At 58.7% G+C, this 12,047-nt stretch overlaps 1 protein-coding gene across 2 annotated transcripts; it reads right to left on the bottom strand.

Moving 5' to 3' along the window:
- Window positions 1-2,677: 2,677 nt before the first annotated feature.
- On the bottom strand, window positions 2,678-11,946 carry ZMYND19 (zinc finger MYND-type containing 19). 2 transcript variants are annotated; one of them, XM_021081116.1, is made up of 7 exons: window positions 11,719-11,946; window positions 11,002-11,124; window positions 10,162-10,221; window positions 8,826-8,932; window positions 8,097-8,237; window positions 3,449-3,629; window positions 2,678-3,219 (listed from the first exon to the last, which is right to left on the bottom strand). In XM_021081116.1, exons 1-7 carry the CDS (start codon window positions 11,767-11,769, stop codon window positions 3,076-3,078), a joined length of 807 nt encoding a protein of 268 aa, XP_020936775.1. In that variant the 5' UTR covers window positions 11,770-11,946; the 3' UTR covers window positions 2,678-3,075. The 2 variants fall into 2 exon arrangements, with proteins under 2 accessions (XP_020936775.1, XP_020936776.1); XM_021081117.1 differs by lacking the exon at window positions 11,002-11,124 and having other exon boundaries at window positions 11,719-11,942.
- Window positions 11,947-12,047: the final 101 nt, after the last annotated feature.

Genomic DNA, 12,047 nt, shown 5'->3' with positions numbered 1-12,047 from the left:
CACGTGCCCCGGCGCGCTGCCTGCCCTGGTGGCCAGACACCAGGCGTTGGAAGGGACAGCCAGTGTCCTGCATGGAGGCACGGGAGAGCTGGGCTCTGAAGGGGGATCAGAGGAGGAAAGCAGAGCATGGAAGTAGGGTGTGCAAAGGCCCTGACATTCAGGGAGCCGTTCAAGGTCTGACCCAAAGGCCTGCGCCAGGGCTGCCCTCCCTGTCACCCCGGGAGCTCCCCTAGTGCTGCACCGGTGGACGCAGACCTGCCAGCCAGGACAGCAGAGAAAGGAGATGGGGCCGCCCAGAGGGCCGCAGGCAGGAGTGGCAGGTATGAGGATGAGCAGAGGGCATGGGGAAGAGCCAAGGTCTGGACCCCAGGGGCAGGATGTAAGGCAGGGGAGCCAGCACAGCCACAATCTGATTGGAAACTGATGATGTGCTGACACCAATCAAAAAAAAAAAAAAAAATTTCCGTGACTCCACAGAACAAGTTTGGAGCAGGTAAGTGCTGGATATTGCTATGGACTGAGTAGCATCCCCCTAAAAGCTGTTAAAGTCCTATCCAATAATACGTAGAAAGTGTCCTTTGGAAACAGGGTCCTTGCGTAGGTAACCCATTTCAAATGAGGCCATTAGGGTGGCCCTAATCCAATATGACTGACGTCCTTATGAAGGAGACTGTTAGGGACAGACGCCCACAGATGGAAGACAATGCCAGGGCATCTACAAGGTAATGCCCCCTGTGACTGCCAGAAACTAGGAGCCTGTAACACACCCCTAGAGCCCTTGGAAGGCGCACGGTCCTAGAGACTTCTGGCTCTCAGAATCAAGACCACACAGCGGCTTCTGTTTTAAGGTAGTTTGTGATACTTTGTTATGGCAGCTCCAGGAAATGGGACTGGAATCCACATGGATCCTTGGGTAATCAGCCTGTGGTTTTGAAGTGGTTTCCACAGCTGGCAATACAGATTTGAGTCAGCAGGTCAGATGCAGCTGAAGCAAGGAAGCAGAAAAGGTTGATCGGGGAGCAAGAGGCCGTCCTGGATTTGGTCCGGTACCAGTGAAGTCAAGCATCCCCAACCAGCACATTCCAAACAGATGGGAAACAAACTCCATGTTTCAGCCATATGAATGGATGCTGAGCTTCCAAACATTTTGAGATGTGTGGCTATAAAGATCAAGAGGTGGAGGCCATCAGAAGAGAAACCAGGGGCTGGACATCAGATAAAGGACAAAGAAAACAAATGGGAATTGAATGTGTGGACCTCGGGGCACCTTCCGAGTGCATCCACTCCAGTTGCTGCAGCGACAGCAATGGAGGGAAACCCCAGGACCCCATGGCCACCATCCCTGCTCCAGCATGGGATGCAATACCATCAGGCAAGGGACAGCCACCAGCTACAGCACCAGTCCTGTGGCCCCAAGTGAAGGCTCTTCCAAATGTGCCACAAGCCATGGGAGAAAGTGACCAGGGGTCAGAACCCAGTGTGTTGTCCACTAGGTCAGCTGAAACCCTCCCACTTCCCTTTCAATGCAATTTTCCAATGACCAGCTGGCCACAAAACAATTCACGCTGGCCAGAGAATGCAGACAGGCCAGAGTGTCGACCTGGCTACTCCCCAAAGGACACAGGCAAGATACAACCTGTGATCTGGGGCCTCCTCATCCCAGGAGCCTACGAAGGCAGGCTCCCATGCCTGGAAGCTCACCCAAACGGACACAGGTCCCCTCACCCCAACATCCCTGCCCAGAGCTGGCCTCAGGAAGCAGGAGTTGGCCCGGCTCTGGGAACATCCCAAGGGCTCAGGGCCGCTGCTGCCCGTAGGGCTCTCGGGATCCCACATATCTTCCTGACAGTTCTGAGCCCCCATTACTGCCCCACCTGGGCCTGGAGGTACCTAGCGCAGACCTCACCCGTGCAGAAGAGGCCCTGCCCGGGAAGACGCACAGCTGACTCGCACAGACAGCAGCAAAGTCTTCTCAGCAGAAACGCATGTGGGGCAGGTGGAGTTTCTCCAACTACAGAAAACCCTCCCTCGGGGTTAGGACTGAGGCTCCCCTCCAGCTCCTGGCATGTTGCTGTCTCCTGTTTCGCCAGCCTGTTCCCCAGGAGGACTCCAAGCTCTGCAGAAACTACCAAAAGCTCAGCTCATGGACCACAGGCTACCAAGGGGGCTGGCCTCAGCCAGGGAAGCAAGAACACACAGGGGATTCTGAAGATGGCAGAAGAGCTGCAAAAGGGGAAGTGTGGCAGGGGCCTGCGGGACCCACGTGGTGCCTGGCATGGCCCTCGATGGATGACCACAGCTGGCATGCCCAGCCTTCACTCTCCCTGCAAACCTGTAAGTTCCAGTCCATACAGCCTGGCTCTTGGCCCCCAGATGGCCATGCAAGGTGTACAAGATGCTGCCCAGTGCTCAGTGTTCTGTGGCTTCCAGGAAGGAGAGGGAGGCCTGGCCTGGGGGCCACGGCCCAGGCCAGGAAACAGCAAAGCTGTTGGCAGAGGCCCCACCTTGAGCCCCGACGCCCGCGCTTCTTGAGTCAAAGCGAGAGGGCACCAGTGGTGGCTGAGAAGAGTGCCGACCTCGGCAGCCACCCCCAGGCCTGGCCACAGCACAGGCTCCAGCCACACCCACGTCCACGGACGACCGGGGAGGAGGCGAGCAGAGAAGGGCACAGTCAGGGTCCCGGGTGTCCCACCCTTTACTTTGCCTTGTGCCAGGTCCCAGGCAGGCCGCCCTCCTCGACCCGGCTACCCGGAGAATTTGAGTGTTACAGCAAATGACACTATTTGTAATTTCTAACCCTGCCACGGCCTCCCCCCAGAAAAACTGTACATGAGTTTACAAACATATTAACATATAAATAATGAGAACTGTCCCTGCGGAGCCTCCCAGCGGTCTCTGCTCCAGCTCCAGGCGAGCGCGGGGGCGGGGCGGGGGCGGGGCCAGTGGCGCGGGGGCGGGGCTGGGCGGCTCCTCCAGTAGCTCTGGTCCAGCCATCAGCCTGGTCCACACCTCCCCGCGGAGATCCAGACACCGCGGCATCTCGGGCCTGAGGCGGCTCTGCTGCCCGGTCATCGGTCATCGCTCCGGCTCAAGCTCGTGCTGGAAGGGGCGCTTCTTCTCCCGACAGTGCTTCTTGTGCGCGGGCCAGTCCTTCTGCTGGCACTGGGAGCCACAGTAGCGCGCCACCTGGCAGCGCCCACAGATGTTGAACTCCCGGAGCTGAAAGGACACACAGGTCACGCTGGGGAGTCGGCTGTGGGGCACAGACTACGCGAGGACCCGGCAACCCCTGCACTGGGTGGAAGGGCCTGGGCCCCGGTCAGGCGGCGACAAAGGGACAGCCACCACAGCCGGGAAGCTGCAAAAGGGCAGCTCTAGGAGAGGCCTGGGGTCTGTAGGGACCAGACCCCGGGCAGGGCTGGGGCGGCCGGAGCCAGCTGCAGCGCACCTGCTTCTCAATCATCGTGCAGGGAGGGTAATGGCACTCGTAGTAGGTACAGGACGTCTCCTCCTCTTCCACCACGTCCCCGTTGGCATTGTAGTACCGGGTCACGTTCAGGACAGGGAACTGCTCCTCTATGGGGTCCGTGGGAAGCTGCTGAATCGCGAGCCAGTATAAGCTTTGCTCCCTTAAAGAGAGAGGCAGACGCGTCAGTACTCTTTGGCCAGAAAGAGCTGAGGCACGGAGGTGACAAGGACTGACTCCAGGGATGGACAAGAGGCTTGCTCATCTCAGGATGCCTCCCCCACATTCTGATTGGCAGCCCGACCTTCCTCTGGCCCACCCCGACGCCGGGACTTACTTCTCTGTAACCTCAACCGCAAAAAGGTACAGGGCAGGGCTGTGTCTGCCTCGCTGGTCAATCACCCCCACCCCTCGGACAGCCAGGCACACAACAGGTATGTAGATCATGTGGTCTCAGCCCCAGGCCCAGCCAAGCCTGCGCCCCCTGAGCAAGGCCAGGCAGCCTCTCTCCCTGCTGGTGGCCGCAAGAGCACTGGCCTCTGCACCTGGCTAAGCCGCCTCTGCTTCGGTGCCGCGTGCGGCTCTACATCTAACCGTGCATCTTGCTGGAGGAGCTCGAAGGTCACAACCGAAAAACTCTGCCTGATGCTCAAACTGAGGTGCCTGCACAGGCCTCGCAACAGGTACAGGAGAGGGGGGCAAACCCCAGGGAGGGAGCAGCTGGCCTTCCAAGGAAGCAGCACCCGCACCGTGATGGCCAAGGACCGGGTGAACCATCCCCTGCCCACCCTCCCTGGTGGCCAAGCCTGGAGGGACCTGGTTAAAAAGGAAGGGTCGCCCTCTTCGAACATCGCATACAAAAATGAACTCAGAATAGACTGAGGACCTAACAAAGACTCCAACTATAAAACACTCAGAAACATCAGACAAAGCTTCATGACGTCGGCTTTGGCAATGATCTTGGATATGACACCAAAGGCACAGCAAGGAAAGAAAAAGTAGACACAAGGAGTCCGTGAAAAATCCAAAAGTTCTGTGTATCGAAAGGCAATCAAAGGAGTTCCCTTCATGGCTCAGTGGTTAACGAACCCAACTAGGATCCACGAGGATGCAGGTTTGGTCCCTGGCCTCACTCTGTGGGTTAAGGATCCAGCGTTGCTGTGAGCTGTGGTGCAGGCTGCAGACACGGCTTGGATCTGGCATTGCTGTGGCTGTGGTGTAGGGAACTTTCATGTCGCAGGTGCAGCCCTTTAAAAAAAAAAAAAAAAAAAAAAAAGGCAACCAATAGGCTGAAAAGGCGACCTACACAATGGGAGGGGGGAATCATCTGCACATCATCTAGCTGATGAGAGACTCAAGTCTAGAATATATAAAGAACTCTACAACTCAATTAAAACCTAAAAGTTTCCTGGTGGCACCGTGGATCCGGTGTTGTCACTGCTGTAGCACAGGTTCTATCCCTGGCCCCGAAACTTCTGCATGCTGCAGGTGTGGCAAATAAATAAATAAATAAGTAAAAATGGGTAGGAATTCCCACATAGTGCACCAGGATTGGAGCATCTCTGCAGCACTAGGACACAGGTTCAATCCCTGGCCCGGCACAGTGGGTTGCCAGAGTTGCAGCTCAGACCTGATCCTGGCCTAGGAGCTCCATGTGCTGCGCAGCGGCCAAAAAAGAAAAAAATGCTCAGCATCACTGATCATCAGTCAAATGCAGGTCAAAACTATGGGGCGTTCCCCGGTGGCACAGGGACTGAGGATCTGCCATCATCACTGCTGTGGCTCAGGTCACTGCTGTGGCGTGGGTTTGATCCCTGGCCTCGAAACTTCCACGTGCCACCGCATAACCAAAACACAGTAAAAAAAACTCCCCAATGAGACCACCCGACACTCAGGAGATGGCTACTAGCAACTGAACAGAAAGCAAGTGTTGGCGAGGATGTGGAGACACTGGAGCCTCTGCACCGCCGGAGGGAAGTGAAACAGTGCAGATGCCTGGGAAAGCAGCACGGGGGCTCCTCCAAACACTAAACACACAGCCATCACACGGCTCAGCAGTTCCACTTCGGGGCACACACTGAGAGAAGCAAAAGCAGGGACTCGGAAGAGCTGTTCACACAACTGTGTTCGCAGGCGCATTGTTCACAACAGCCAGGTGGTAGAAGCAACCAAGGGCCCGTGGGTGGGTGGACAAACCCAACGTGCTACTCGTCCACTGACGCAAGACTGTTCAGCCTGAGACGGAAAGGAGATTCTGACACATGCTACGCCATGGGTGAGCCTGGAGCACATGAAGGAGGCAGGGTGGAACAAGCCCGTCACTCAAGGACAAACGCCACACAAACCCACTCAGAGGAGGTCCCAAGACTGGCCAATGCATAGACCAGCGGGTGTCAGGGCCGGCCGAGGGGTGGGGACTTAGTGTTTACTGGGGACAGAGCTTCAGTCTGGGGAACGAGGGATTTCTGGAGGTGGAGAGTGATGGCTGCACAGCAATGTGGGTGTGCTTAACGCTACGGACTTAAAATGGTTCAAAAGAAAATATTACATGTATTTTCCCACAATAAAAACATCTCTTAAAGAAAAGGATGAGTCAGGATGTGGGAGAATGACAACTTTCTGAGCTCTTCAATCAAGTTCTGCACGACAGGCGTGTCTCAGTCCCAGCCAGCTCCTAGAGGCATCGGGGGAAGCTGCGCCCCGGTGGGGCAGCCATCAGGGCCCCCCTGAAGCGTCACTGGGGAGGCAGGGCCGCAGCTACGGGCCTAGGAGGGGCTGAGGTGCTGAACCCCACCTCACAGATGGGACGCTGACGAGAGCTGCCACAGAGGCCACTGGATGAGAGATGGAAGGACACGCCAGGCCAAGGGGAGCTCAGGCCACACTCGCCTGCGGCCGGCTCTGCCCCGACAGACGTGCTGAGGAGCTGAACCCCAGCTTGCAAACCAAAGGTAACCCCACCCCTGGGCACTCAGCTCCTGGGACAACCAGCAGGCAGGAGCCTCGGGATGGCCCTGGGCTGCCCGTGAGTGGCCTGGAAGGAGGATGGGACAGCTGGGGTGGAACCTCTGCCTAACGGGTCCCCTTGTCTCACAACACACGGAGCTCAGATGCACGAATGCAACCCTCGGCCACGGGTCATGGGGAGACCTGCCCGAGATGACAGGCTCCACAGCCCAGAGAGTCCAGGAAGAGGCAGACCCATTGCTGGAGGAAGGGTAGGCAGTGCCCCTCCCGTGTCTGCAGTGGGAACCTCACGGACTCAGAGAGGGTCCTGTGCGCGTGCCGGGTGACCCGGGGGATCCAGAGCGGAGCTGCCTGCTGAGCCGCCCTCATTCTGTTGATGAAAGAACCCTCCTGTCCCCAGCATGGAAGCAGAAAGGAGACTCAAAACGATCCAACTGGAGTTGATCCCAGCTTGTCCTCGGCTGAGGAGAGCGGGCACGTGGCTCTGGCAGCTGCTCCTGAGACCTGCAGGAGGCGCCAGGGCTTTCTACATCCCGCGGGGAACCCGCACGCTCCTGCTGTGCTTCAGCCAAATGAGACTCAAGTTTCTGTCACTTGCAGACAGAGGCTAGGCTAACACAGTCCCCCAGAGGATGGGAGTCCTGACTCAACTGTAAAAAAGGGCCAGCCTTGCTCAAGAACAGCATGAGGGGGCCTTGGGGCCGTACTCTAGGAAACACGGACCTGGAGGCCTGGAGACGCCTCCTGCCCCCCTCGCAGAGTCACGGACGGCCCTCCAGGCCTGCAGCAGCCTTCTTCGCCCTGTGGCCTTCTTAGTCCTGGGGACTATTCTCTACTGCCAAGCCCAGTTAGCAGGCTCATTCTGCCATTTCCACCTGCACTGCATGGGGCTCTGCCAGACACTAACCCGAACCATTGCCAAGGTTCCACCCTGTCTCCAGCTGTTGTGAAGCTCCTAAGAGACACCAGACATCCCCCGCCCCCCCGACTTCTGTCTGCAGGGGAGATGAGCACCGGCACAGCCGAAGGTAGTAAGAGCTGCCCAGGGCCGAGGACATGCAGGGGCCCCAGGGAGCCCACAGGAGCCCCTAAAGGATGCACATGTGGCCAGGGACACCCGGCTCGTTTTGGCTCCTGTCCGGCTAGTCCTCCAGCTCTTCCCAAAGGCTCCACGAAGCTCAGAGGGACTGTTCCTGGGAAAAGCCATGGGAACTGTCCTGGGAGCACCTTACGGGCCCAAGGCGGGTACCTGCACCGTCCTGAAGGACAGCACTGCCCCAGGACCCAGGAAAAGCAGAGGCCCAGTAGCCAAGCCCTAAGCCACTGACTAGGCAAGCTGTTCGCTAAAGAGCATGTCAAAGACCCGTCTGTGTGCAGAGGCCCCTGTGATAAGACGCCTGCCATGCCTCGGGGAGTCCTGCTCACCTACCAGGATCCAGCCCACACCAACCTTCCCCTGCCAGGGTCAATTCAGAAGACCACCCCAAAAAGGTCAGTCAAACGGCACCCTCCCCCCGGGAAGAAAAGGAGGACTCCCCTCGTGGGGAAAATAACCAAGGTCCCCAAACTCACTAGCGCTTTGGAGCAGAGAGCAGACCCGGACCCCTCTTGCAGGGCCTCCTTCAGGGGAAGGCCCCCATCACCAAGCCCCAAGATGACCCACCTTTGCTTGCTGGAGGTCTCTTCAGCTTTGGGCCGCCAGCCCCATGGCACCAGCTGCAGGTTGTCCAGGCGATTGTCCACAGTGACAGCGTTGAGATGCACCACCTGGAACCCGGGAGCAATGCCCCCCCTGTGCCGCTCCCTAGGAAACAGACAGCTCTCCACACGGGCCCCCTGACCCCCAGCACCTCGGCCAGGTGCTCTCAACAGGCCCTGGTCACGCTGACAGGGGCGCATCAGGGGCCAGGCTGCTGAGAGGCTCCAGGTACGTCCGCCTGTGGCCCAAAGAGGACAGACCGCATTGATAGCTTGGCTCCTGGACTTTGGAGCCAGGCTGCAGGAGCCAATGGTGGAAGCCCCAGTCATCTCATACACAGCCTAGAGGACACCCCCTCTATCTCAGAACTGCACTGCTCACCCCACAGAGAAAAAGGCCCTTCCCCACACCCCCAGCAGGCTCGGCAGGAGCCGGCGGAGGGACCAGATCCCCCTCCCCCGGAGAAGGCCGTGTCCAGAGAGAGTGCAGAGTGCGTGTGGTGTAGACTCAGGCTCCTGGCAGAGCTGTGAGAGGTAAAGCAGTCACCCCTCCGGCTTAGTGGCAATGACTCAGGGCAAACGGGACACTTGGGGAAGGCGCCACCCGTCAATGAGGGCGGGCTCTGCTGAGCTCAGGGCTCACGCAAACTCGAAGGAGGAAGCAGGCGTCTGAAAACACCCAGAAAACACCCACCACAGCAGCTCATGAAGGAGCCTCCCCGAGCCCCTGCCTCGGTTTTTGTCAAAGGCGTATGCGAATATCTTAGCACCATTTCCGTCTGCGTCCACTTCCATCCGGGCCTGAGAAGAGACAGAAAACCATCTGCTAAAACACCTCCGATTCTCAGGGAGTTCCCGCTGTGGCACAGTGGGTTAAGAACCTGACTGCAATGGCTCAGGTCGTCACAGAAGTGTGGGTTTAACTCCCTGGTCTGGCGCAGTGGTTTAAAGGGTCTGGTGGAGTTCCCGTCATGGCTCAGTGGTTAACGAATCCGACTAGGAACCATGAGGTTGCAGGTTCGATCCCTGGCCTTGCTCAGTGGGTTAAGGATCTGGCGTTGCCGTGAGCTGTGGTGTAGATCTCAGACGCAGCTCGGATCCCGCGTTGCTGTGGCTCTGGTGTAGGCCGGCGGCTACAGCTCCGATTCGACCCCTAGCCTGGGAACCTCCATATGCTACAGGAGTGGCCCTAGAAAAAGCAAACAAACAAACAAACAAACAAAAATGAATAAATAAATAAAAATAAAGGGTCTGGCATCACCACAGCTGGGGCTCGGATTCAGTCCTGGCCCAGAAATGTCCATATGCCACGGGTGCAGGCATTAAAAACAACAACAAAAACACCTCCAATTCTCAACAACATTCCAAATTCCTCTTAGAAAAATGAATGAAACAAGCCAGAGAGACCAATGGCCATCTATTCCCAGAACCCTGGGGGCCTGTGGAGGCTCCCATAGACGGGTGGTACTGAGGCAAGACCTGTTCACGAACCACTCTGCAAAGTATCGAGGACACAGAGAAATAAACTTCCCTGTCCTTAAAAAAGCCCCAATGCAGTAAGAAAAGAGAAGCCCTCCACCAGGTAAGCATGCCAGTGTGAAGGGCTGAGAAAAGCGTGTGGGGTTGGGCCGCAGACTCCTGGAGGGAGGACAGTTTCACCAGGCAAGGAGCAGAGGAAGGCAGGGGGAGCTTAGCTTGGGGGGCACCAGGTGGGGTGAGGGCCAAGGCCAGAGAGCGGGTGGGAGGCAATGGGACAGAAGTGGCACTTATCCCACTGAACACAATCACAGACAGGACACCGCAGATAGGGTCTCTGGAAGAGCCTGCAAGCAGGTGCACGTGGGGGAAGACCAGCTCACTGAGGGGCTCCAACGGCCAGTGACGGCCAGGTCCTGCCAGACCTGGGCTCTAGAGGGTGCACTGGCCAACCTGAGATGCTCACGTGCAAGGTCTTGCCTTGTAAACCCAGCCCTCATGAGCTTCCCCAGGCATGACCGAGGGTATGCCAGCAAAGCGAGAGCCGTCCTTACCTCAAAGGAGTAGCCCTCCACCAGCGGGATGTCCTGCTCGTCTATCAGTGTGTACTTGGTCTGGAAATTAATGTTTGAGGACGTTACATTTGAGGAGCCCAAGGTACTAGAAATAAGTGGGAACAGCCCCTTCAAACGGAGAGAGGTCAGCGGGCCTGGGGCAGTCTACCCTGAAAAGCAGGCAGAGAGGCCCAAAGCCGGTCACTGCCCTCTCAAGACTGTGCAGCGGAAAGGGATCAGGCTTCACTTTCACCTGCTCAAGACCAACCATGAGAAGTGCCCCAGAGGAGTTCTCGTTGTGGCTCAGCAGTAAGGAACCCAACTAGTATCCATGAGGACCCCATTTCAGTCCCTGGCCTCGATCAGTGGGTGAAGAATCTGGCGGTGCTGTGAGCTGTGGTGCAGGTCGCAGACGCCACTCAGATTGGGTGGCGGTGGCTGTGATATACGGCTGGCAGCTGGAGTTCCCGTTCAACCCCTGGTCTGGGAACTTCCATATACTGAAGTGTGACCCTGAAAAAGCGGGGGGAAAAAAAAAAAAGATGGTGATTTCACTGGAGTAGAGGGAGAAGCCCAGGACTGAGGCAGACTATCCCCAAGATTTCAGTTAACATTTACTGATAGAGGCAGGTGCTCACAGAATTGTCCCTTGTTTTTGTCCAAAACGTCTGTTCCAAATTAAAGTTTCAGAGGATGCAATCTGTCATCACGTTAGAAGGGATCTCAGAGCTGATGAGGAGCCCACTCTAGTTAGAAAGTCACTCTCCCTTGCAGGAAGAGCAAGAACCAGTCTTACTCTCACTTGGAAAGTTTTTTTTCTAGGATATGAATCGGTTTTACCTTCATCTGACTGCCTCTGCTCCTCTCTCCCACCAGAAGCTTCCGCCGCTGGTGATGGGAACAGGGTTCCCATCCAGGGTAAGGTCCGTGGCTGGTGCAGCTGCACGGCCGGCGGGCCGGCTCCTGAAAACAGCCAAGCCTCAATGCCCACAGGTGCTGGGAAGCTCCAGCCTCGAACACGTGGAGAGCGGGGCCAGGTAAGCGAGAGAAGCAGAGGGAGGTCCCGCTTTGGCGAGGCCCACTGAGGCTCAGCCAGCCCGGGCCGCCGCTGGTAACACAAACCCTGCGCAAAGCTTACTACGGACCGGCAGGCACCAGCGGCGCGCACACGCGGGTCTCGGCGAGGAGCGAGCGCGCCGCCTCGGAAGGGCCTGCGCGCCTCGGGGCCGCAGGAGCAGCCTCCAGCCCCCACCTCCCCCCGGCCACGGCGCACGGTCGGGACCCCAGGCGGTGGCCAGAGGAAGGCTACCGGTGAGGGGGCGAGGCCATCAGCCTATCTCCCGTACAACCGCCCGGCCCTGTGCCCCCTCCTCCCAGCCTCGCAACCCCGACCCCGACTCCCAGCCCCGGCAACCCCCGAGCCTCGCACCCCGAGCCCTATCCTCAAACCCGGCCTGGCCCCTCACCCCCAGCGTCGGCCTGGTCCCCAGCCCACTCCCCTGGCCCAGCCCCCCCACGCCCCCAGCCCGACTCTGGCCGCAGCCCCGCGCCGCTCACCTTCCCGGCCACCCGGCCGAGCCGCACGATACCCAATTTGAAGTCGGTCATGGCCGGGCCTGCGCTCGGCCGGCGGCGCCGCTCCCTCGGGAGGCGCCGGGGCCGGGGCGGGGCCGCAGCGCGCCGGGCGGGCCAGGCAGACGACTCCGGGTCGGAATCGGGGCCAGGCAGGCGGGCCGGCGGGACGAGGCTGGGCCGGACTCGGGCCGCCGCCGCCTGGCGCCCGCCGGACCTGCCACGCGCCGCCGCCGCCGCCGCTGCCGCGCGCACCACCGCGAGCGGGGCCAGAGGCGGGGCGCGGCGCGGACACACCCCCGCCCGCCGCTGCC

Source organism: Sus scrofa, unplaced genomic scaffold (genome assembly GCF_000003025.6).
Source record: "Sus scrofa isolate TJ Tabasco breed Duroc unplaced genomic scaffold, Sscrofa11.1 Contig1206, whole genome shotgun sequence".
NCBI classification, from domain to species: Eukaryota; Metazoa; Chordata; class Mammalia; order Artiodactyla; family Suidae; genus Sus; species Sus scrofa.
Note: the sequence above shows the minus strand (reverse complement) of the source record. Positions and strands in the feature narration are given on the sequence as shown.